General features: G+C 37.4%; 1 protein-coding gene across 7 annotated transcripts in view; it reads left to right on the top strand.

The window, feature by feature from the left end:
- The window catches only part of efr3a (EFR3 homolog A (S. cerevisiae)), a 77,592-nt gene that overhangs the window by 38,260 nt on the left and 16,240 nt on the right, over positions 1-23,092 (top strand). For all 7 annotated transcript variants that reach the window (XM_017495780.3, XM_017495779.3, XM_017495777.3 and 4 more), the window contains 8 exons: positions 5,981-6,088; positions 14,770-14,848; positions 15,197-15,332; positions 19,533-19,700; positions 19,924-20,038; positions 20,469-20,520; positions 21,547-21,719; positions 21,842-21,917. In XM_017495780.3, coding sequence (XP_017351269.1) covers positions 5,981-6,088; positions 14,770-14,848; positions 15,197-15,332; positions 19,533-19,700; positions 19,924-20,038; positions 20,469-20,520; positions 21,547-21,719; positions 21,842-21,917 — 907 coding nt within the window. The remainder of the gene's footprint in view (positions 1-5,980; positions 6,089-14,769; positions 14,849-15,196; positions 15,333-19,532; positions 19,701-19,923; positions 20,039-20,468; positions 20,521-21,546; positions 21,720-21,841; positions 21,918-23,092) is intronic.

Raw genomic sequence — 23,092 nt, 5'->3', positions numbered from 1 at the left:
TATATCCATATTTGCATTTTGTGTTGACTGAATACCCTTCGTTCTTCTGGTTCTTAAACTTGCAAGACATGAATGACTCATAGGTACACTCATGGAGTGTATTTGCACACACACCCACATACAGTATATATTCTCTTTTTCTAACATTCTAACATCTTGTTTTTTTGTTTAGTTTTTATTTTTATTTTTTAGATTTGACTGAAGCTTTGGGAAATTGATGAAAGTACCTGAAGTTTTAGAATTAAATTAATGATAAATGTCTAGATGTCAGTTGTTTCAGTTAATTGAAATTCAACAGTAAATTAATATTTTCTTTAGTAAAATTCATTATTCTATTGTGAAAACTTAGTTTATTTCTCATCGAGGTTATTATGTGAGAATGTGAGAACTTCCTCTTCATTGGCATGTGTTGAGTGCCACAAATAACACACCTAAAACAAGTTGAGTAAATGCTCTCATTTATTATAAATGTTGGATTGCATCGAGAATGGTCTGTATTGTTTTCCCAAAGATCTCTTGGTCTTCTCCTTTTCCCATATAATCATTATCCGAGAAGGACAAACATGAGAAATGTTTATCTCTGTGGCTTTACAGCATTGCTTAAAGGAGCATTATGTAAGATTAGGTCAAGTTTGTCTCCAAGTCTCTAGCAACAAGATTTGAAGGATTTATTTTAACACAGTAAGCCTGTCCCCCTAACTCCTGCTTATGTACAAAAAGCTATGCCCCCAGGATCAACTTTGCCCTCTAGCATTAGCATGGCCTATCATAACATGACTTTTAATTGATTAGGCAGGTTGGTTATTTACTAAGGTCAGTGCCTTACTTCATTATTTACAGTGGTGTGAAAGTTTTTGCCAGATTTTTTCTGTTTTTGTGTATATCTCATACTAAATAGTTTTAGATCTTCAAACGAAATACAACCTAAAACAAAGGCAACCTGAGTAAACACACAATACATTTTTATTTATTTATTTTATTGAAAACGAATTGCCCCCTTAAATTTAAAATCCGGTTGTGCCAACTTTAGCAGTAATAAATGTAATCAAACACTTCCGATACACTTCCGATACATTCCGAAACACTTCTTTCACTTACTTCTAGGACTAGTATTTACTCCTATGCTTTGGATCATTGTCGTGTTGCATAATCCAGTTGTGGTTGAGTTTCAACTTATGGGCCGAAGACCGGAAGTTCTCATGCCACCACCATGCTTGACCGTAGGTATGATGTTCTTTCTGGGGAATACTATGTATGGTTTACACCAGATGTAACGGGACCCCTGTCTTCCAAACAGTTCCACTTTCAACTCCTCAATCCACAGAAAATTTTCCCAAAATGTTTGGTGATCATCAAGGTGTGTTTTAGCAAAATTCAGTCGAGCCTTAATGTTGTTCTGTGTTAGCAGTGGTTTTTGCCTTGCCACTCTTCCATTCATGCCATTTTTGCCCAGAGTCATGAACAGTGACTTTTATTGATGCAAGAGAGGCCTGCAGGTCCTTTGATGTTGTCCTTGGGTCTTTTGTGGCTTGCTGGATGAGTAGTTGCTGTGTTCTTGGAGGAATTTTGGAAGGTCAGACACTTCTGAGATGGTTCAGTACTGTGCAGAGTTTTTCCATTTGGAGATAATGGCTCTCACTGTGGTTCTTTGGCATCTCAGAGCCTTTGAAATAGCTTTGTAACCCTTCCCAGACTGATGTATTTCAGTCACCTTCCTCATTATTTCTGCAATTTCTTTTTGTTTTGGCATAGTATGTTACTAGGTTTAACCAACCTAACTGCTGTTGAAAAAGTTTTATTTAAGTGTTGATTTGATTGAACAGGGTTTGCAGTAATCAGGCCTGGTTGTGTCTAGTCCAGCTGAACCCCATTATGAATGCAGTGTCATAGATTTGGGGGTAAATACATTTTCACACAGGCCCAGTTGGTATTGGATAACTTTTTTGCTTCAATAAATAACATTATTATTTAAAAACTTCTTTTTTGTTGCCTTTGTTTAGATTTTGTTTTAATTTCTGAAACAACGTAGTATGAGATGTACACAAAACCAGAAGAAATAAGGATGGGGCAAATACTTTTTCATACCACTGTAGATGTACAGTATATGGCCAAAAGTATGTGGATACCTCAGCATCACATCAATATGTGCTTTTTGAACAACCCATTCCAGATGTAGTACCCCATTTTCTTTTATAACAACCTCCATTCATCTGGAAAGGCTTTCTGGTAGATTTTAGAGTGTGGCTGTGGGGATATAACCATTCAGTCACAAGAGCATTAGTGAGGTCAGACACTGATGTCGGATGAGGAGGCCTGGGGTGCAGTCAGCATTCAAATTCATCCCAAAGGTGTTGAGCAGGGTTAAGGTCAGGAATCTGTTAGCCTGTTAGTTCAAGTGAAGGAAAATTGTAATGCTGCAGCATACAAAAAGATTCTAGACAACTTTGTGGTAACAGTTTGGGGAAGAACCACTTATGGGTGTGATGGTCAGATGTCCACAAAACTTTGGCCATATAGTGATACCTAACCCTAGTACCTACCATTTTTGCACCACATTAGGGAAGATATTACCTCATAAGTAAATAAAAAGTTATGCTAACATTGCTAAATTGCCATTACTGCAAAAGCTGTGTCACATTCTTCAGAAACTGTTTTTGTTATTTTCTCTTTTCTGGGGTACAAGTAAATGTAAAAATAATAATAATAACAATTTTGTCATTTATTACCATGGAAAACATCAAACGAGCTTCAAGTACAAAAAAAATAGAGATGGTTGTTGACAAATCAAATGTCAAATGTCATGACTTTGCTTTGTCAACATTTGACAAAGCAAAGTCAAATGTCTGAAGTAGTTTAAATTCCTTCCTATTTGAAGTATGTTTTAAGGGATGTGCAGACATACAAATTAGTAACATGAAGAACTAGACTTGTTGGTAGCATCTGTATCAGTACAATTAAATGAAAATTTTATTCAGATTAAGATAATTTTCTTTTGCCCACTGCTGCTTTGTAATAGATCCTGTTTTGTTCGGGTGCAGTGAGCAGTAAAGGAAAATTAAGGTGTGTCTTTTGTTCTTGCACTTGTAACGGTGCATGTCAGCTGGTTAAATGCATCTGATGTTACTAATTGCTTTTCAGGAGCTAAATGTGAGCTGAATGCCTTTGACTGTGAGAGAGGAATAAAAGGACAAAAATAACAATGCTCTCTATTAAAATATTTAAGTCCCATAACCACACGTTTTTGTCCATGCATGGTGTTCATTTGGCTTTTTGTAATTTGAGAGCTGTTGGATGGGATTTCTGTATTTAGTGCCTTTCTGTTGTTACCTGAAGCTCTTTTGAATGACCTCCGGTTAAATATAGACTGCCGGCTCATGCATTTTGTATTTCACAGCCGGTCCTTCATTGATTCGTGAACGTTGTGTGTGTGTGTGTGTGTGTGTGTGTGTGTGCGTGCGCGTGTGTGCGTGCGCGTGTGTGTGTGTGCGTGCGTGCATCTCTTGTGGGGACCAAATAATGATAGGAACACATCAGTTCTGACCTTGTTGGAACAATTGCCTGGTTCTTAACCCTTAAATGCATGTCTTGGGTTGTTAGTGACCAACACTTGTATCTAACCCAAATTTGTCTGCAAACTCCCAGGATGACACTATATACTCACCATCCACTTTATTGTGTTTCAACCTGCAGACCCAGGCTGAACCTGTTCTACACACAGAATGTTTTTTTTTTTTTAAATACATTTTTTACATTTTTTACACCATACTGTGTAAACTCTAGATCACTGATTCCCAAACTGGGGTACCCCTGGGGGTACGTGTGGTGACAGAGGGGGTACGGGAGAAAAATGCTGAGATTTACTGTTCATTTATTTCCGCCTCGCTAAATAACATTAAAATTCTAATTCATGTTTTTCTCATGCCCAAAAATAAACTTGTGCCCCATCCAGTGTACAAACAGCAAAATTGCAAAGTTCTAAAGGTCAAATACATGACATCCAATCAAATTATCCTGTTGTTTGCGGTCAAAACTGCATCCACTCACAGTAATGCGTCAGTGCGCATCTTACCGCATGTCATTTATCGCCAGTACACGGCTACATGATGAAGTTAAGTAATAGCTCGTAACATTACAATGGAGAAGTTGCTACAAAGGTATCGGCCCGCAACCACTGTCCTCTGACAGCAGTGGCCCAGGTCCCTCTAACACCGCATCCGTAGCAAGTGTAAGTGCACCCAGTGCTACTAGCCCAGTTTACGCTGATACAGACAGCGATATATCCGAAGTTGAAACGCTACATGTTCTTCACCAGCAATTTGCAGACAAACCATCAAAGAGGCGCAAATATAATGAGAAATATATTTCTTTGGTCTTTACATATGCTGACAGTAAAGAAAACCCCCAGCCACAGTATGTATATGTGCAAAAGTACTCTTTCATTACTGCATGAAACCAGCATTTCTGCGCAGACATTTAGAAAGAAAGCATGCTAATTACTTTTTGCTAAATAAACCTCGAGAGTTTTTTGAAAGACATTTAAGACAACTCAGGAGTAGTAAGACCCTTATAACAGGAAACCCTAAATAGGGGGGGTCTGGAAGCATCCTACATGGTGAGTTACAGAGTGAATAAAACAGGCAAATCCCATTCTATTGTGGAGGACTTAATTCTTCCTGCTGCAGCTGATATAGCTGGTGTAATGCTTGGGGAAAAGGCCCCCAAAAAACAATACAGATGATGCCATCATCAGAAAATACAGTTTTAGAGTCGGGGTACGGAAAAGGATATTAAATGCCTGGGGGGGGTACACTACTGTAAAGGTTTGGGAACCAGTGCTCTAGAGAACTCTTGTTTTATGTGAGTCTCCCAGTAGATCAGTAGTTTCTGAAATACTCAAACCAACCCACCTGGTATCAACAACCATACCACGATTAACTGAAGTGCTTAACCTGTATCTGCATGATTTTATGCATTGTGCTGCTGCCACATGATTGGCTGATTAGATAACTGCATGAATGTGCAGCTATACAGGTGTTCCTATTAAAGTGAATGGTGAGTGTATTATGGACAATAACAAAATAATAAACAATATGTTTTGATATTTTGTCACTCATTTGTTTACTCCTAAAGATCGTTCTGTGATCATACAAGGAGTCTTATTCACAACAGGCTCATACTGAGTTAGAATTCACCCACATTCCTCTCAAGGTTTCGTTCTTATATGGTCTCAGGGAGTTTTTCTGTGCCGCTTTTGCTTCTGGCTTGCTCATTAGGAATACAAATCTAAATTATAATGTAATTATAATAATGTCTGATGTTAAAGGCACTATACACATATAATTGCTATGAACTGAACATATCTTGCACATATTTTACTAAATTAGAGAATGTGGTTAATAACTACACGTTTCCTTATATTTTCCCACACATTATGGCATTCTGTTCACATTATTTTGTCACAGAAATTGCATAGAAAATGGATCACCACTGAATGTACCTTAATATTTTGTCAAGCACTTATTGCTTTTTACAGATTATTAAAATTATTACTTATGTAAATTTAAAAAATGACAATTATTTGGTTGAGGGGAGAAATTAGGTCATGGGTCTGTAGAGATGTGAAGGCCTAGTTTAGCTAGGATTCTCAGCTCCAGTCCTGGAGGGCTGAATTCCAACACACTTTGGTGGCTGCTCTGATACTCCTACTGAATCTGTTAATTGGCTGGAGAGCTTAATCTGAGTACTGCTGCACCCCAGGACTGGAGCTTGGTTTAAGAGTTAAAAGGAATTTGTTCTGACCCGGGGGCAGCACCTGCTTGTTTTCTTGACCTCCTTAATAGTGCCAAGGACATTTCTGAATTCATTGAATGCAAAAACATGTAAATGCTTTGACTCACATCTTACATTTCTTAGCGTTTGCTTAGTTCTAGTAGTATAAAAAATGTTCATCATCGTTACATTTCCCCTTTCTCTGTGTCAGGGGTGGAGGAGAGGAGAACCCTGCATCCCTGGCTGAGAGCTGCTTTCGGGAGTTACTTGGTCGTGCTGCATATGGAAACATGAACAACGCTGTTCGGCCCGTGCTAGTGTAAGTACAGTTTCCATTGCAGCGTATGAACACTGCTATAGAAACACGATTGTATACAACCACCATTATATGATCTTTTCAGCTACCTTTGGAAGTCTAGCTTTGGCATGCATGTTTCATTCATGCATGAAAGTCCTAAACAATGCTTTGATTTTCATCTCAAGTAGTCTATAGTAGAAAACAAAAGCATTTTTAAATGATTAGCATTTTGGTGTGCTGTCTATGCCTGCAGTGACTAATACATTCTCTTAATGGTGTAGACTGTAATGTCAGCAGTTAGCCTCTTTAAGCTGATCTTAGTACTGGATTTAAAGCTTAATGACCGGTATCGAGGGAAGGGGTAAAAGGTTACAGGCAAGGACTTTATCTTCTGTAAGCACATATATAAATCGACAAGTCAATATTTATAATTTGGGCCTAGTAATTCACAAAGGCCTCATAACACTTTATCATTGACTACGTTTACATGGACAGCAGTAATCTAATTATTGACCTTACTTATGAGTAAGACAATATTGTGATTTAAGGTGTTTACATGAGTCACGTTTAGAATACTCCTTTCATGTTCCCATTTTACATGTTATAGAACATAGTTCGATTAACGTCACACGTCATTATGTCACTGCACCACACCATCCGACATTCCCTCCAGAATTTCACGTATCAACATACAGTTCGTCTTCGTTATGGTACCGTGTATATAGTTTTGGGTGTTTTTATTTAAAATTTTTACGAACGCTTCAAGTGCGGTTAATTATTTGTCATGCTGTACGTCCAAATAGACGACTGCTTGAGGCCGTTGGCTGCGTCCCAAACCGCATACTTACCTACTATATAGTAGCCGTGATGCACGTATTTCGTCTACTATAGGCCTATAGTAGGCAAGTACGCAGTTTAGGATGCAGCCGTGCTCTCTTTTTTGCCGTAAAATGGTTGAGCACTGCCGTGTGTGTACGTGTCCTGTCACAAAATGCGGTGAAAACTCCCACACGATGTTAATAATGTGATTAAGGTGTGTACATGTCTGTAATTCATGTCGATAATAAGACTAAAACAGGAGTACTCCACATGTCTTAATTTGATTTATGTTTACTTCAAGTATTACCTTAATCGGATTAAGGTAATTAAAAATTGCTGTTTACATGGTAGTTTCTTAATCAGAGTATTGTCTTAATCGGGTTATTATTGGATTATTGTTGTCCATGTAAACGCACTGACTGAAACAAAAAAGTGTAAATTACAAACTGACAGCTAGTTTCAAATTAACAAACTAAAACTTTAAAATTCTTCTGCTTGAAATTAACTTGCTGCCTTTTCTTTAAACTCTCTTAATCAACGTTGTGTGTTTTAATTTTAATCTCTGATGTACTGATGAAGTCTTATGTACCATGAAAATGCTGGAAATGTGCATGAATTTAAGTCCAGGTCTTCATAATATCCATCTTTTCCTAAAACTAAAATTATTTCTTTGTTTGCCTATCTTTAAAATATGACTGCAATTGCAGGAAAAATAAAGAAACATGGTGCAATCATTGCATATATAGACTCAGTGGCCACCTAAATGTATATCCACTCATGATCTACTTAATAGGCTGCAAATGCTTCTAATAAGTCCATGCATCTGTATCTGTATTCTGTTAAAAACTCTTGCAGCTGCATTCTGGACTAACTGGAGCTTGTTTATGCACCTACTGTATAAACTGCATAAGTCCACACATCTCTGCCTGTATCAAACAAATAAACTTATGTTCTTGCACCAAAATTGTTCCGACATCTCAACATTTAGGCAAAAGCTTAGCCAAGAAAACAGTTGGTCTTAGGGCATTATTAACCCAGAATGATTACATAATGTGTGTAGATGTTTGCATAAACACTGAGCTTCTTGTAATCTTCAAGCTCTGACTCCACTCATCAGAAATAGTTCATTATTTGCCTTTGGTTTTAGAAATAAACACTGATTTGAGAGTAATCTAAATAAATCCATGGATAGTACAAATAACTCTGCACAATAATCAGACATTTAAAGTAGGATTAGCCCATGGATCTATGAGCGCTTCATATAAGCTAGATATATTATTTCATTTGTGCATTCATGTTTCTAATCTGCGGTAATTTTGAAAAATTTCAATCTTCTCCGAAGCTTTTTTGCTGTGTTTGTGTGATTTTTAGTTAATTTCTGAGTTTGGAAAATCGCTAAATTCTTGAGGGATTGTCCCTTGGTGGTCAGCTGGTAATTTTCTGTTCTTGTAGAAGAAACCATTTTCCTAACATTACTGTGTTGTGATCCGAGTAAGAGTCTGAAAAAGGTACATTCTTAAGCCTGGACTGAGCTTGCTTTTAATTATGCATGCACATGGATATGTGGCTGCCATACATGTCCTGTGGCTGTTTGGCACGTCCTCAATTACGCTGTGCGTTCGTCTGATGAAATACCAGAGTAAATAGTGGGAGCAGTACAACACTGTAACGCTGTGTGCACAACTGACTTAACAAGCACGTCTCAAATTACATGTTTATGTAGTATTCTTCATAGCACATAAACACTATCCAGTTTACCTATTAAGGTTAGTGTTTGAACTTGATTTCTCATTTGGTGTTCAAAGCTGCCAAACGATCTGTCTTGTGTACCATTTTTCTAGATCTTCTAAATTAGTAAATACTTTTGAAAATTAACATCAATTTGAGCCATAGCTCATGAAAACAATCAAGACAACATCAGACAGTTTACGAATGGAATCTGTTAATTTAGCCCTATAATTTTTGGATTCCAGAGTCATCTCATGAGGATTTCATGAAGTCTTGCCACAAACTGCATTTTTAAAAAATTGACTTAGATAAAGTTTATGTAATCCAATATCTCTAAATGAGATGCTATAAGATCACATTTCACAAATAATTCCATAAAATAAATTGTAGCCAGAGAGCATGGTAATAGGAAGGTCCTTTGTATCTAAAGAACACATCTATTTATGCATGCAATTCATATACAAGCTGTGAAGCAGCAACTCCAATGCTGAAGATCTTGACCATTCTTTTAACTAGTATATAGCTCTGTATACAGAGCAGCCAATAGGCAGTGTTTACAGGATTTCACTGCATTTGTTGTGGGCAAATATGCTTGATTTTGCGGCAACTTTTTTCAAAAATGTTTGCTTTTTTTGCAAAAAACTACTTGAATTGGTGAAATTGCAATTGCATAAAATTGTTTTTCATTGTCTTTCGCTTGTTTGTTGGTAAATGTTTGTTGGTAAATGAGAACTTTTAGCTGTGCTCATGTTTGGCGCACATGAATCGAGGCGGGTTTTGGCTAAATGCATGTTGTGATGACGTCACATGACACGTATTGGCTTAAATCTGTATAAAATCTGCGGTAATTTTTGAAAAATTGCAAGCTCCTTCAAATATTGTGGAGTTTGATTAATTTTGCGTTCATTTCTGCAATCGCAAAATCCTGGAAGGACTTTGCAGGAAGGACTGCTGCTCATGCTGCTTCACAGGGCAGCATAACACACTCTGAGGAAAGAGCTATCTACCCTCTTCTGCATACATGAGCTCACAGATGCTTATGATTGCCTATTGTCGTTGTGATTGACAGGGGAGTTAGAATGGCTTTCTCTTCACCCAGAGAGTACAGCCAGTAAAGAGAGTACAGAGAGGTTTGCTTCCTTGGCTTCCAGTCCTTGCTGGCTGTGGCATTCAAATTTGATCTCCTGACAGTAGGATGCTTTTTTTTGTTGCACCACACAGGAGCTTTTGTTATCACTTTATATATCACATTATAGCAGCTATATACATTCCTTCACCAGTCTCTCATGTTTTCTTTCTTTTGAAGTGAAATAGAAAAAATATGCAGCTTGTCATGTTACAGAAAAGCCAGGAAATGAAGAATGTCCTGTGACAGAAACCTTACTGACCGTTACAAAGCACTGACACTTGAAAATAAATGCATCCTTACAGAAAACTACAGTCTTCCAACCTTATCAACTATTGTACAATTTTCTGTGCTAAATAACAAAAACATTTATGTTTATCCCTTTATGCCCTGTGTGTGAAATGTTACTCTTATAGAAACCATAACGTGTTAGAATTAATATAAACTTTTCCCATAGTACTGTGGTGTAAGGTAGATGTTTCCCTATTGTAATGTGACATAGTTAGGGGCTGTTTACACAACGTTTTCAACGGAAAACTTTTTATGCATTTTTGATGTTTGTTTACACAACGGCGGTTTGGGGATTGAAAACGCAAACTTTCGAAAATGGGTTTTAAAATGCAAGTTTTTGAAAACGATGCCGTTATTGTCTCCGTGCAAACATACAAAAACAAGAATCTGTGAAAATGATGTCGTGCACACGTATTACGTGTTCAGTCTATAGGCATGCGCGCGAGTACTTCAAAACAATGCACGAGACATTTAAACCTACTCGACTGTGTTTGTGCTTCTCAAGCAAAGTGTATATTTACTGTATCACTATTACGACCAGCGGAGACGCAATTGTTACATACGCAAAATTATTAACCCACGTATATGCCAACAGTTATTCAAAATCTTATAATTATCATTTTAATTGTCTGTTATTGAAGAATATTTTGGAGTATATTTGATTTTTTTTTCTTCTTCTTTTTTTTTTTAATATTTAAAAATGAACGAGCTTTGTTAACATAATTCTGACCTGGAGCACAAGAAAAGCTAAAAGATGAGGTTGAAGACAGAATAATCTATTTCCACTATGAAAAATACTTTATGCACCTAATGTGATGCACTTAATGTACATCACATTACATTATTTTACATAAGCGACTTATCAGCATTTATTAACCAAGAAAAATCGGCCAAATCTATGCTTGACAAGCATGAGTTTTCACAATACCCTATGGAGATGAATAATTTTCCAAGTCTAACTATCGAGATTCTAAGTAACTGGAACATTCTTATACTCCACGTAGAACATAAACCATTGAAATCATTTGAGAAATGTAAACGCTATTGTGCTTTTTATCCAGAAAAAACACAGTTCCCCTGTTTACTTGTATTTGTTTATAGGACAGTCTTGCCCAGATCAATATGGCGGAAACGTTGTGTTTCTTTACAAAGTGACATTGCCAGCTACTGGCCTGGCATGCATAATACAGCATTTTTAGTCATTTCGCAGATCTGTGTAACGGGGATTGTTTTGACAGCGTTGTTGTCTGTACGCAAAACTTTTCAAAAACGCAAAGGAAAAACTTTTCCTTTTTAGTACATCATTGCCATGAAAACGTACCCTTAGTTGACTTCTTACCACAGGTTTTCCTGTGGAGAGAGAGTCCCACTTTGGATGTCACACTTTGTGGCTATAAGTAAAGTTTAATCACACCTAAATTTGGCTTTGTTTGCTGCTACCCTCTCAAAGTTCAACCACTGAATCAAGTAGACATGGTACACTAACGAGGGTGGTTCTATATATTTTTTGTCCTAAAAGTAATAATGTTTTGCAAAACTATAGCTTTTAGCATCTAATCCACATTGATTGCAACTTGATGGTGGAGTACAACAAACCACTCTTTGAACAAAGAACAAAACGCTCTCGCCAATGGTGAACTATAATGTAACCATGCGTGTTACTTATTATTATTATTATTATTCAGTAATTCTAAGAAATACCTCTTGTACTCATAAAATTGTTAAGATGCTCTCAAATATTGAAAATTCAATAGTATAGACTCATCCCCAATATGAATTGTGCACACTTTAATTTCCAACAGCAGTCACATTGTCTTCACTGTTGTTTTAATGTTGAGCATATTAGCAGTTCTGTGACCTAGAAGTCACTACTTCCATCAGGGATTTTTAGCACTGGGATCTGACCGATAATGGCAAAGCTAATGTGCTCTATTTGTGCTGTCAAGGCTCGCTAATGAGATGCTTTTGTCTCTGCTTAGTTATCGGCCAATTAGGACCAAGCTGGATGACTGTGGGAAGTAAATATCAAAGCATTGCATTCAGCCTTTCTGGCACATTGCGCACATTTCCTTTTGAACAAATTCTGTAATGTCACACACACCTTCTTTTGAATATATTTAACTATCAGTTTTGTTTGTTCCTCTCTGTTTATATGGTAATGTATGTGTTGGTTAGTTAACATCTTCACAGTAAGGTGTGCATGTGAACAGCTTGTTCATATCCAGCTTTTGAGCATTTGAGCTTTTGTGCTACTGTGTGTGTGTGTGTGTAGGTGTGTGTCGAGAGGAAGGTTTTGAAGTGCACAGAAAGAAGAGAGGTTTAATCTTTAGGGGACAGATCTGTATCTTTGATAGCGAATAAAGGTGATGGGGAGAGAGAGAGAGGGAGAGAAAGAGAGAGAGGGGCTTGGAAAGAAGGATTGGGGAGGCTTTCTTTCAGGCTTTTTAAAAATAGCTCAGATTGGGGGCAGATTGACGTCACCATGGTGACTACAGGCAGGCAAGAGAGGAAAAAAGAGGATGATGGAAGGAATAGAGGAAAGTGGGAAAAGCAATAGGAAGGATATATACAAGATTTGAAATAAAGTAGATTTGAGGCAATATGAGGCAAGCAAGCAGAGAATAAATCATATCAGACTAACAGACTGAATCGAAACATATTATTAGAACATCCACATCATCGCTGTGTAGCTCTAATGTATTTTTTGTCTGTGTGTAATTATTATTAATTATTAATTGTCCCATTAATGGTGCAATAGGTATTGTTCTATTATTTCTTACTAGGTACAAATAACCTGGGGGAAAAAGCAGAATATGATAAAAACTAATTGTTAAAGCCATGGCTTCAGCACAACTGTATTATGCAGCTGAGAAAACCTGTTTGGAAAACTGCAGTCCTGGCTGAGTTGCTTGTCTGTGTTTACATGGGCCTCCTGTCTGTCTTTTTAAAGACACTACTCAACAGCCCTTCACTCCACCCCAACTGTGTCTGTTCAGAAAGGAAAACATGGCGGAATCTGATAAGCGCCCAGCGCAGCCTGATACGTTTACTGTGAGGCAAAAAAAAAAAAAAAAAAACACACCATGCTTCCAAAAAACCTTAATGACATGAAATGTAATAAAACTAAATTACACCTTAGTAGCACTTTTCCAAGATGGAGAAAGTTATTACTGGTGAATGGGAGAAAGTTGTTTGTAGAATTAGTGATGTTCTTCCTGGACGTGTATATAAATGCAATCAGTATAAAGCATTGAAGTGTTTGAATGGCTGAATTTACATAACAAATCAAGTTGGTATGTTTTTACCACTTAAGCCTATTCGGATTTGACTAGTTTTACATGAGGATGGTGGGGTAATGTCATTGTTCCAGTATCTCTGGAATTTTAGTCTCCGCTGAATCTGTTGTCACATACATGCGTCTGTTGTGTCTTGTACAAGTGTGCGTACATGCGTCTATAGAAAGGTTAAACCGTATTTTACCTTTTATAAAATAGCCAGTAGTAATAACCCCAGGTAAAACTGTATAATTCTCCAATATAAAGATACTCCATGAAGTTCTCTTTTCTATCATCTCCCACCGAAACCGAAATGAAACCATATTATCCAAGTTTAAAATACAGAACCATAACATATATCCAATGTTTAAAAGGACTTGTCAAAGAAGCGATTATTCTCAGGGTCTCTGGGTTTTAGAGTTATTGAGTTCGTAACACAGGTGTAGCATACATGTTATGTGCATGTATATATCTACACACACACAGCCAAAAAAAAAGAAAGAAAGAAACGTCCTCTCACGTTCAACTGCTTTTATTTCTAACAAAGTTCTTAACATATAAATATTTGTATTAACAAAAAATCATTCAACAACGGAAACATAAACTGAACAAGTGTCACAGACATTTGATGAACAGAAATGGAATAATGAGTCCCTGAACATAGAGGGGGGGTCAATATCAAAAGTAACAGTCAGTATCTGGTGTGGCCACCAGCTGCTTTATGTACTACAGTGCATCTCATCCTCATGGACTGGTCAGTTCTTGCTGTGAGATGTTACCCCACTCTTCCACTAAGGCATTTGCAAGTTCTCGATTCACATGACTGTGCGTGCCTGATTCAGTCATGAATCTGAATCTGACTTAAAGGTCATTCATATACATGCAAATTGAATAGCATAATATGTTCCCAGAATAGCTGTAGAAGATTTAGAATAAATAAGAATTAAAAGAAGAGTCTAGTGGTTCCAGAGAAACCCTGAAGATAGTTATTCTGTGATTCAAATGGGTCATTAAAGATATTGGTGTCAAAGACAGTGGCACGATAAAAATAAACAATTTCACTGAAAAACTATCTGTAGCATCATAGACCTTTTATGTATTACACATAAAATAGCTGAAAATTATTCTACTTTTTTCTTTTTGTCAATTAAACCTAACATTTATGAATTTATGATGAAAGATGGAAAGAAATATAAAATAAAAGAATAAATAAATAAAACATAAAAAAATAATTGTCAAAATTAACACTGTCAGATATTTATCACATTGCATGGATTCCCTGAAGATTGTGTTAGAAACTGTTTATATACCGACATCGCAAGAAATTATAGTAGCAGAGTTCCAATCTCATTCTGTTCACCCACATTAACCCCTGATTGTGGATGTGTGTGCCTGTGTGTGACTGACACACACTCTCTCTCTCTCTCTCTCTCTCTCTCTCTCTCTCTCTTTTTTTCTTCCAGGCATTTGGATAATCATCATTTGTGGGATCCAAATGAGTTTGCAGTATCCTGCTTCAGAATCATAATGTACTCCATACAGGCAAGATATATATGTACATACATACATACACACACACCACACACACACACATACATATGCACAAATTCCTCTTCCCCCATCTGTCTGTCTTTCTGTTCCACTCCATCCTGTCTTTGATTTCCTTGCCTGGTGATCCCAAGTGTTCAGCATCCACTACTAAAGATAAGAGGCAATCAATTCACATCTATAAGTGATGTTTGAAGGTGTTTGTTCAAATGTTTGTGCATGAAGATAACAAGCACATCAGTGCATATCAGACACCTGTCTGTGAAGGGGAGTTATGCAGAGATGTTCAGTATCAGTGAATGATAATGGGTTATTCAAGAAATGTGTGTGTGTGTTTTCCAGGCTCAGCACTCACATCATGTGATCCAGCAGGTTCTGAACCACCTGGACACACACAGTAAGAATACGCCGCGAGAAAGAGCAGGTATCGTCCAGGTGCTGCTGGAGACTGTCGCCATAGCGGCCAAGGGCTCTGTTGGTAAGAAGTGTGTATGTGTACGCATGTGTACACGTGTGTGTGCGCGTGCGTGTGTGCGTGCGTGTGCATGCGTGCGTGTGTGTGTTTGAGACAGACTGATGTAACATGACAATCTGAGTCTTCCATTTTTCATTTTGGAGTCTGTATTGGACCTGAACTTTTGATTGAAACATTACATGCTTTCTTGTTCTCAAGTCAGTTTCCCTTTGTCCTTCCTGTCACGCTTTCATTGTTCTCTTGTTTTCTGATTTCTCTATTTGTCAGTGCTGCTGTCTGAACTGATGATAAATATGATTTACATGTCTCGACTAACTAATACAAGTCCATTTCACTCACTATGTTCTGTCTCTCCCTTGTGTTTGTTTGTTCTCTTTTAATCTCAATCTTTCCACTTTTCTCTGTCTTTCTTTTTTCCTCTTTCTCTTAAATGTTTTTGTCTCGCAGGTCTTACTCCTAAAAATCTAAATGCTTACATGTTTCTCAGTCCTCCCTGCTCACCACCTAATCTCTGGTTGGGTAGGTTAAATAGCAAAGACACAGCCAATAGAGTGTCTTATCAGATTGTAACCGCTGTGTTTGTAGTAAGATAGCCATCTGTATATTTTCTAATAATAAGTATTGATGTACAGTTTAATTAGATCCCATTCCCATATGCCTATTTGGAATTCTCGATCTACAGTATCCTCCACTATTATTGGCACCCTTGGTAAATATGAGAAGAAGGTTGTGAAAATGCGTCTTTATTGTTTAATGTTTTGATATTTTGTTTAAAAAAATCACAAAAATACTCTGCTCTCATGGCTATCAAGCAATTGCAAACAATACACAGGTTTATCAAAACATATATTTGTTTAATATAGGTGTGCAGCAATTTAGTTAATACTTTGTGCTACCTCCCGTTGCCAAGATAACAGCTCTGTGTCTTCTCCTATAATGCCTGATGAGGTTGGAGAATACATAGCAAGGGATCTGACAATTATTGGCACAATTATTGTCATCCCTATTCATATGAGAAATATATATTTGAAGTATATTCCCATTGATATTTAAATTTTTTTAGTACACCTGGGTGACTCCCTGTTTCACTGGGGTATAAATATGAGGTAACACACAGGCCAAATTCCCTTAGTCATTCATAATAATGTGTAAGACCAAAGAATATAGCTGTGATGTGTGGCAAAAGGTTGTTGAACTTTAAGTGGCTATAAGAAAATAACACAAGCATTATAAATGCCCATTTCCACCATCAGGGTAATAATTAAGAAGTTCCAGTCAAGTGGAAATGTTATGAATCAATCTGGAATTGGACGTGTGTCTATGTTGTCTCAGCGCACTGTGAAGAGGCTGGTTCAAGTGGCCAAAAAAATCTCCAAGGATCACAGCTGGAGAATTGCAGAATTAGTTACATCTCGGTGTCAGAAAGTCTCCAAAACTACAATCTGAAGTCACCTTCAGACTCATTCCGCTGTCCCTTCCGGTAGTTGGGTGTTACTATGCACATACATACACACGAGCACGTACAAGGCTCTGTGCTGCACAGTTCTGTCTGCTGTAGCTCTCATCTCTCCCCCTTTTATCCTTGCTGCTGCTCACTAAAACACAGAACACTTATTAGAAAAATCCCACAAAGGTGTAGGTCCTTAACACTCACCTTTCCTGACTCCGGCCTCATTTCACAAACCGGCGCTCGACCACGCTCTTGCCTCAACAAATAGCTTAGGGTAAAATGTACTGTGCGTCACCATTAAATATTTTCGTTATTTATTTATTTATTTTAACCAATTTTTGGCCAGACAAGTTGTTATTTCATAAGTAATTATTACGTTCAGTATCTGACCAGAATGCAGACTGGACCTGCACTTGTGTCAGTTTTGTAACAGTTGTATAAACGGTCTATATACTCAGCTGTTTGTTTATAAATCCAGTCATCTCTTTAAATATCAGTTAAACCAATACATGTATCATAATTTTTTGCATATTTGCATGAAGCCAACTCATTTGCCAACATGCGCTTAATAATATTAATAATAATAATATTAATGTTATTATTTATTTATTTTATTTTATTTTACTTATAATGTGCTTTTCTCATACCCAAATCCCTACAAAAATGGACACAGAGATAAAATACAAAAATAAGGTCATAATACAATACAGTAAGACAATAAATATAAAATAAACAATAATTAACTCAACACCCTATTGAAAAAAAGCTAGATCAAATTAATCGGTGTAAGCTATTTTAAAAAGATGGGTTTTCAACATTTTTTAAAAACTGCTTAATGTGGGAGCATTTCTGACTGTAAAAGGAAGTGCATTCCATAGCTTAGGGGCCACAAAAGAAAAAGCTCTCTCACCCATAGATTTTAGTGTGCTGCTGAAGAGTGAGAGAATCAGCAGAACGGAGAGAACGAGAAAGTGTGTATGGGGCAACTAAGTCACAAATGTAAGAAGGGGCCATTCCATGTACAGCTTTATATGCTAAAGTGAGAGTTATAAAATTAATACGTGATTGAACTGGAAGTCATTGCAAATTACAAAGCACACCAGTAATGTGCTGAATTGAAGGAGTATAGTTGAGAATATGTGCTGCTGAATTCTGGATGTACTGTAGTCATTTAAGATGGTTATAAGTATATGCAGATGGGTGACAAATTAAAGGAAAAATGTCTTTGTGGTATTTGGGCACCATGAGCCACCAGAACATGTTCAGTTCTTGTGTTAAAAATATTTGTTTTTTCCCCATTTTCCTTTAATTTGTCACCCATCTGTATATATTTACATCCATCTTAAATGTACCTGTGTTATTAAGCAGAATCAGCCCTAATTATCAACACCAAAAGACTTTATTGAAAAATAATAAAGGGTCACTCTGTAGTAACAATTGAAGACTATATAATGAGAAATGTTTTTGCGAAATGCTTTTTTATTCTCAGCTGTAAGAGGAAAATTAAACAATGTGTGTACCCAAGCAATTAGTTTTTTTTGTCTCAAAGCTTAGAAAAAATGGTGACCATTTATTCCCCAAGAAAATGTTTCAAAGGACAGCTATTGGCTCATCTCTATTATTCCTACTGCTAATCTCCTTCACCCAATTAATTTTTTCAAAGTTATTTATTTACTTTTGTATCACAATCACAAGAAGAATCTGTTAATACAAAAAGGTATTTACGCTTCTGGTTCTACCGGCAACTGGAATATTATATACAATTGATGACTTTTACTTCTGGCAAGGAATGGCCTTAATCATTAATTATTATATTTATTTATCTCTTGTATTTCTGTATTTCACAGTCCTTATAATGTAATGATTAATGTGGCTGTCGCTCAGATGTCAGTGTCTTCTTATTCCCATTGTCTCCACAGATCAACTGCACATGCCATGCAAAAAGAAAGACACGAGTCAGACAACACAAGCTGTGTTACGCAGTTAACAGATAAACAAAGGAACGAATGAATAGACAAACCAATAAATAAATAAATAAATAACATTCAGAACAAACAAGTAAGAACAAATAAGTTAAAGGATACAGAAAACCTATATAGACACACTACAGAAAAAAGTAGAAGAAATTAATTACATAAATAAAACAAGGAAATCATACCTGAGCCATTTTTTGTTACTGTATTGACAACAGTCAGATATTATCTAATTTATTTTTGTTAGACGTTCAGAAATGGAGGTCAGGGCTGGAGATCAGAAATGGTGGTACAGGACATTTTGCTTTTGGCTGAAGAAGTGAAACGCTTGCTGTGCAGCTGCAAGCTGTCTCCCCCTAGCTGTACTGCATAGTGACTACACATAGGGCTACAGCCGCTTTATTCATGTGTTTATTTCCTACAGTGTGATGGCAGTTATGTGTGTACAATTATTTACTTCCTGAAGACAAAAATAATAGAAATGTTACTTATCCTTACATGGATCTATTAAATATGAATTTTGGTATAAATTAAAGAGGGTTTGGAATTTTTATGCTGCTTTTTTTTTTTTTTGGAAAAGCATGTGGCAGGAGCTTCTTTCTAGAAGACAGGGTAGCAGTAATGTTTTTAAAATATTAGCTGAAAAGATGTATAAAGCAATATAAAAGCCTTAGCAATGCTTTAGTGATTTGGTGTAATATTTGCCTAATGGGTGTGTGTGTGTGTGTGTGTGTGTGTGTGTGTGTGTGTGTGTGTGCGCGCGTGTGTGTGTTCTCATAGGCCCAACAGTGTTAGAGGTTTTTAACACCTTGCTCAAGCACCTCCGTATGAGTGTTGATTTTGAGCTGGGTGATGGTTCTCGCAGAAACTCTGGAACGAGTGTCTCTTCCGGCCGCGGCAAAGAGAACGAGGAGCGCATCGTCCAGAATGCCATTATTCAGACTATTGGTGAGTTGACATTGAACACCTCAAATTTGAATCCTATCATCATTAATTGGTCAAACCACTGAACTAACTGTCTGAAGATTGACTAATTCATATGGAACACACTGTTAGCTGTTTATTCATATTTCTTCAGGTGTCCGTCTAAGGAACTGAGCAAATATGTATCATGTTTTAACACCTGCATATGTTTCTGAATGCTTTGTGCTTTGTGATTGTGTGTGCTCAGGGTTCTTTGGAGGAAATCTACCAGATTATCAGCGTGCTGAAGTTATGATGTTCATTATGGGGAAAGTTCCGGTATACGGGACACCTTGTCATTCTCTGGATACCGACAAAATTGGGTAAGAGATCCTGTATCTGTTTGTGTACAACTGCATGTCTCTGTGAGTGTCAGTTTTTTTTCCTATGCACATTAGGTTTGCTGTGTATGTGTGTGCGAGCATGTATGCCTATGCCTGTAATTGTGTGTGTCAGTTGTGTGTGCGTGTGCGCGTGTGTTGTATGTATATACCTGTGTGTAGGTGTAGTTTTGTGTGCCTGTATGTGGCAGCTTTATTGTACATGTACAGACACTTGATCTCTTGGTTGTTTTTGTTTGTGTTTATAGGTTACATGGCTCATCACACTCTTTATACTGAAGCATAATGAATTCTGGTGCTAGTAGAGCCCCAAAATGAAACATCTGGGATTCAGTTTTGTGTGTGCTGCACTATGAATTCGAGCATTGTTCCTTTTTTTTCTTCTCTGTATCTCATGCTGTGTCCCTCTCAGGCCCCAGGGTACTAAAAGGATTCAAACGATGCTCCTCAGTTCTCTCATTATGGTAAGTTGCTTTTCTGGTACCCACTCGTACTATACAACTGTGTTTTTAACACTGAGGTGTTCACTATGCATCATGTTTGCTAGTGTAAATTGGTTATGGTGCTGTTTTGTAGTTGTGGTACATTTTCTCTGCAATTTGTTTTTTTGTGTTCTCTCTCTCTCTCTCTCTCTCTCTCTCTCTGTCTCTGTGTGTGTGTGTGAGAGAGGGAGAGAGATAGAGAGTTGGGAGGGTGGACAGGACAAGCAGATGAGATGCAGGTGGACTGTTGGCATTGCCTCTCTGACATTACAGCCACCCACTCTGTGTGTGTGTGTGTGTGTGTGTGTGTGTGTGTGTGTGTGAGAGAGAGAGAGAGACAGACCCAGAGAGAGAGAGAGAGAGAGAGAGCGAGAGTAAGACCAAGCACACAGCTGCAGCTGGGTCTCATAATGAATGGCAAAAAGCTGTCAGTCAACCAATTAGGGCTACAGAATCCCTGGTTGTGTTTGTGTGACTGAGACAGAGAGTAAGAAGGAAAGAAAACAGGCCAGTGCACTTTTGTTAATTGTCCTAGAACTTGTTTTCCAGTAGTTACAGTTCTACTTTTGTGCCCATTTGCCAGGACCTTACCACTATGGCCCTGATTTAGCCTTGCGTTGCCATGGACACAAAACGTGTTAATTGTTATCTGGCAGAAAGGTCTCATTTGCATATTTCCTCATGGTGATTAGTATGGAATGATTTCGCTTTCATTTCTGTATTGATACATGATTATCTATGTTTATGCTCTCGATATGACTCATATCGAACATGACATATTTAAATGTGAGTTACTTTTGGAGGAATAAGGTGATTTTGTGGAAATGTAATATCATTTATCATAAATACACTACACCTTCATTTATTTTAAAATGCATTTGTTTTTTGGCAATTGTTCTTGCTGTCCCGTGGTGGGTATTTTACAGTGTCCAGGTTCTCACAGCCCCAGAAATCATTTTTTCTCCCCTCAAACATGACTACAATGTCATGTTTTGTGTGTGTGTGTAGGTGACGTCTGGATTTAAGTGTAAAACAATGAGTGCGGGTTTGCCAGCTGCATTTCTGGAGCCCCTCTGCTCCATCTCTCTAATGGAAGACAGCGAACTGCGGCAACTGGTCCTTGAGATCCTACACAACATCATTGATCGCCATGACAACAGGGCCAAACTCCGCGGCATCCGGTGTGTTTCTCATTTCGTTCACATAGTCATGTGTGTCTCTGTGTGTCAATATGTGCACAGATATCTTTTTGCTTGAGAATGTATAGTAGATGTTTCATAGTTATTGTTTCTTCTCTTTTCAGAATAATTCCTAATGTTGCAGCTCTGAAAATAAAGCGCGAGAAGATCTCCAAACAAGATGTAATTTTCATGAAAAAGGTAAGCCCACACACACACTACTGCTATGGAAGCAAATGAAAAAAGTTCCAGAATTTTAAAAAATCTAGCATTTATACATGATTGTTTAATGAAAATTATAATAACTTGCTAAAAGTATATAGTAATACAATGGTAAAATTATAAAATGGCTATGACATACAGTACTGTGCAAAAGTTTTAGGCACATGCAAAGAAATGCTGTAGAGCAAAGATGCCTTAAAAATAATAAAAGTGCATGTTTGTACAGTAAAAAAGAGCAGTAAACAGTAGTCATTATTTGGTGTGACAAAAAAAAATTAAATAGTGCAATTAGTGCAGTTTTATAAGGAAATGAGCTGCAAGTTTTATTGTGCATCTTGCAAATCCAGTCACATAAATAAAAATGCACAAAGCATCATTAATAAGTAGAGTAAATGACAAATGCAGTACTCAAAACTGTATATAAAAATGCATATGTTCAGAATTTCCAGACCAGTGTTATCTTTGTGTTACTGACTGTCCTTGATGTTAAAGTGTGTTGTGACTGGGTAAGATCAGGGCAGATACTGCTGGAGGAGATATTTTACACTCGGATGGCTACCGACAAAAAGAAATTGCATAAATAACACTTCCTTGCACACCATGGTGGAATAGATCAGTAACTCCAGGATAATGGATTGGAGATGATGGGTAGCACAGAGCCTGATAGCTGCATCCTTTTTTAGCCACTATCCAGGGCCATATGCGATAGCTCTGGCCTACTTGTCTAGCTTGTTCAGGCACCTGGGATCTTCTGAGCTGTTACTGTCTCACTAGACTGCAGCATTAAGGAATACATTTTCCACAAAAAGAAATAGCCCACTACCCTGCCTTACACATTGAAATGCCTGAGACTGCTGAGCATTCAGGTTGTACTTCCAGTCCAGTCTGGTTTCAGGTTTGTACCACCTCCACTTTCTGTCCCTGAAATGGTGAGCAGGCTCAGGGGCTCCTTTTTCTTTTTCCTTTCTCCAACACCAACTACTTTATCTTGCTGAATTTCAATTGCAAGTGGTTCTATCTGTTCCACAGTACAGTCTTCCAACCTTCTGTACTTTATCTTATCTCTATGTGCCCGACAATGGGAGGGGTCATCACAAATTACAAAACCTGACCTGAAGATGCATTTCAAGTCAGCTGAGGAAAGAATGAAAAAG

This window comes from Ictalurus punctatus, chromosome 20 (genome assembly GCF_001660625.3).
Source record: "Ictalurus punctatus breed USDA103 chromosome 20, Coco_2.0, whole genome shotgun sequence".
NCBI classification, from domain to species: Eukaryota; Metazoa; Chordata; class Actinopteri; order Siluriformes; family Ictaluridae; genus Ictalurus; species Ictalurus punctatus.
Note: the sequence above shows the minus strand (reverse complement) of the source record. Positions and strands in the feature narration are given on the sequence as shown.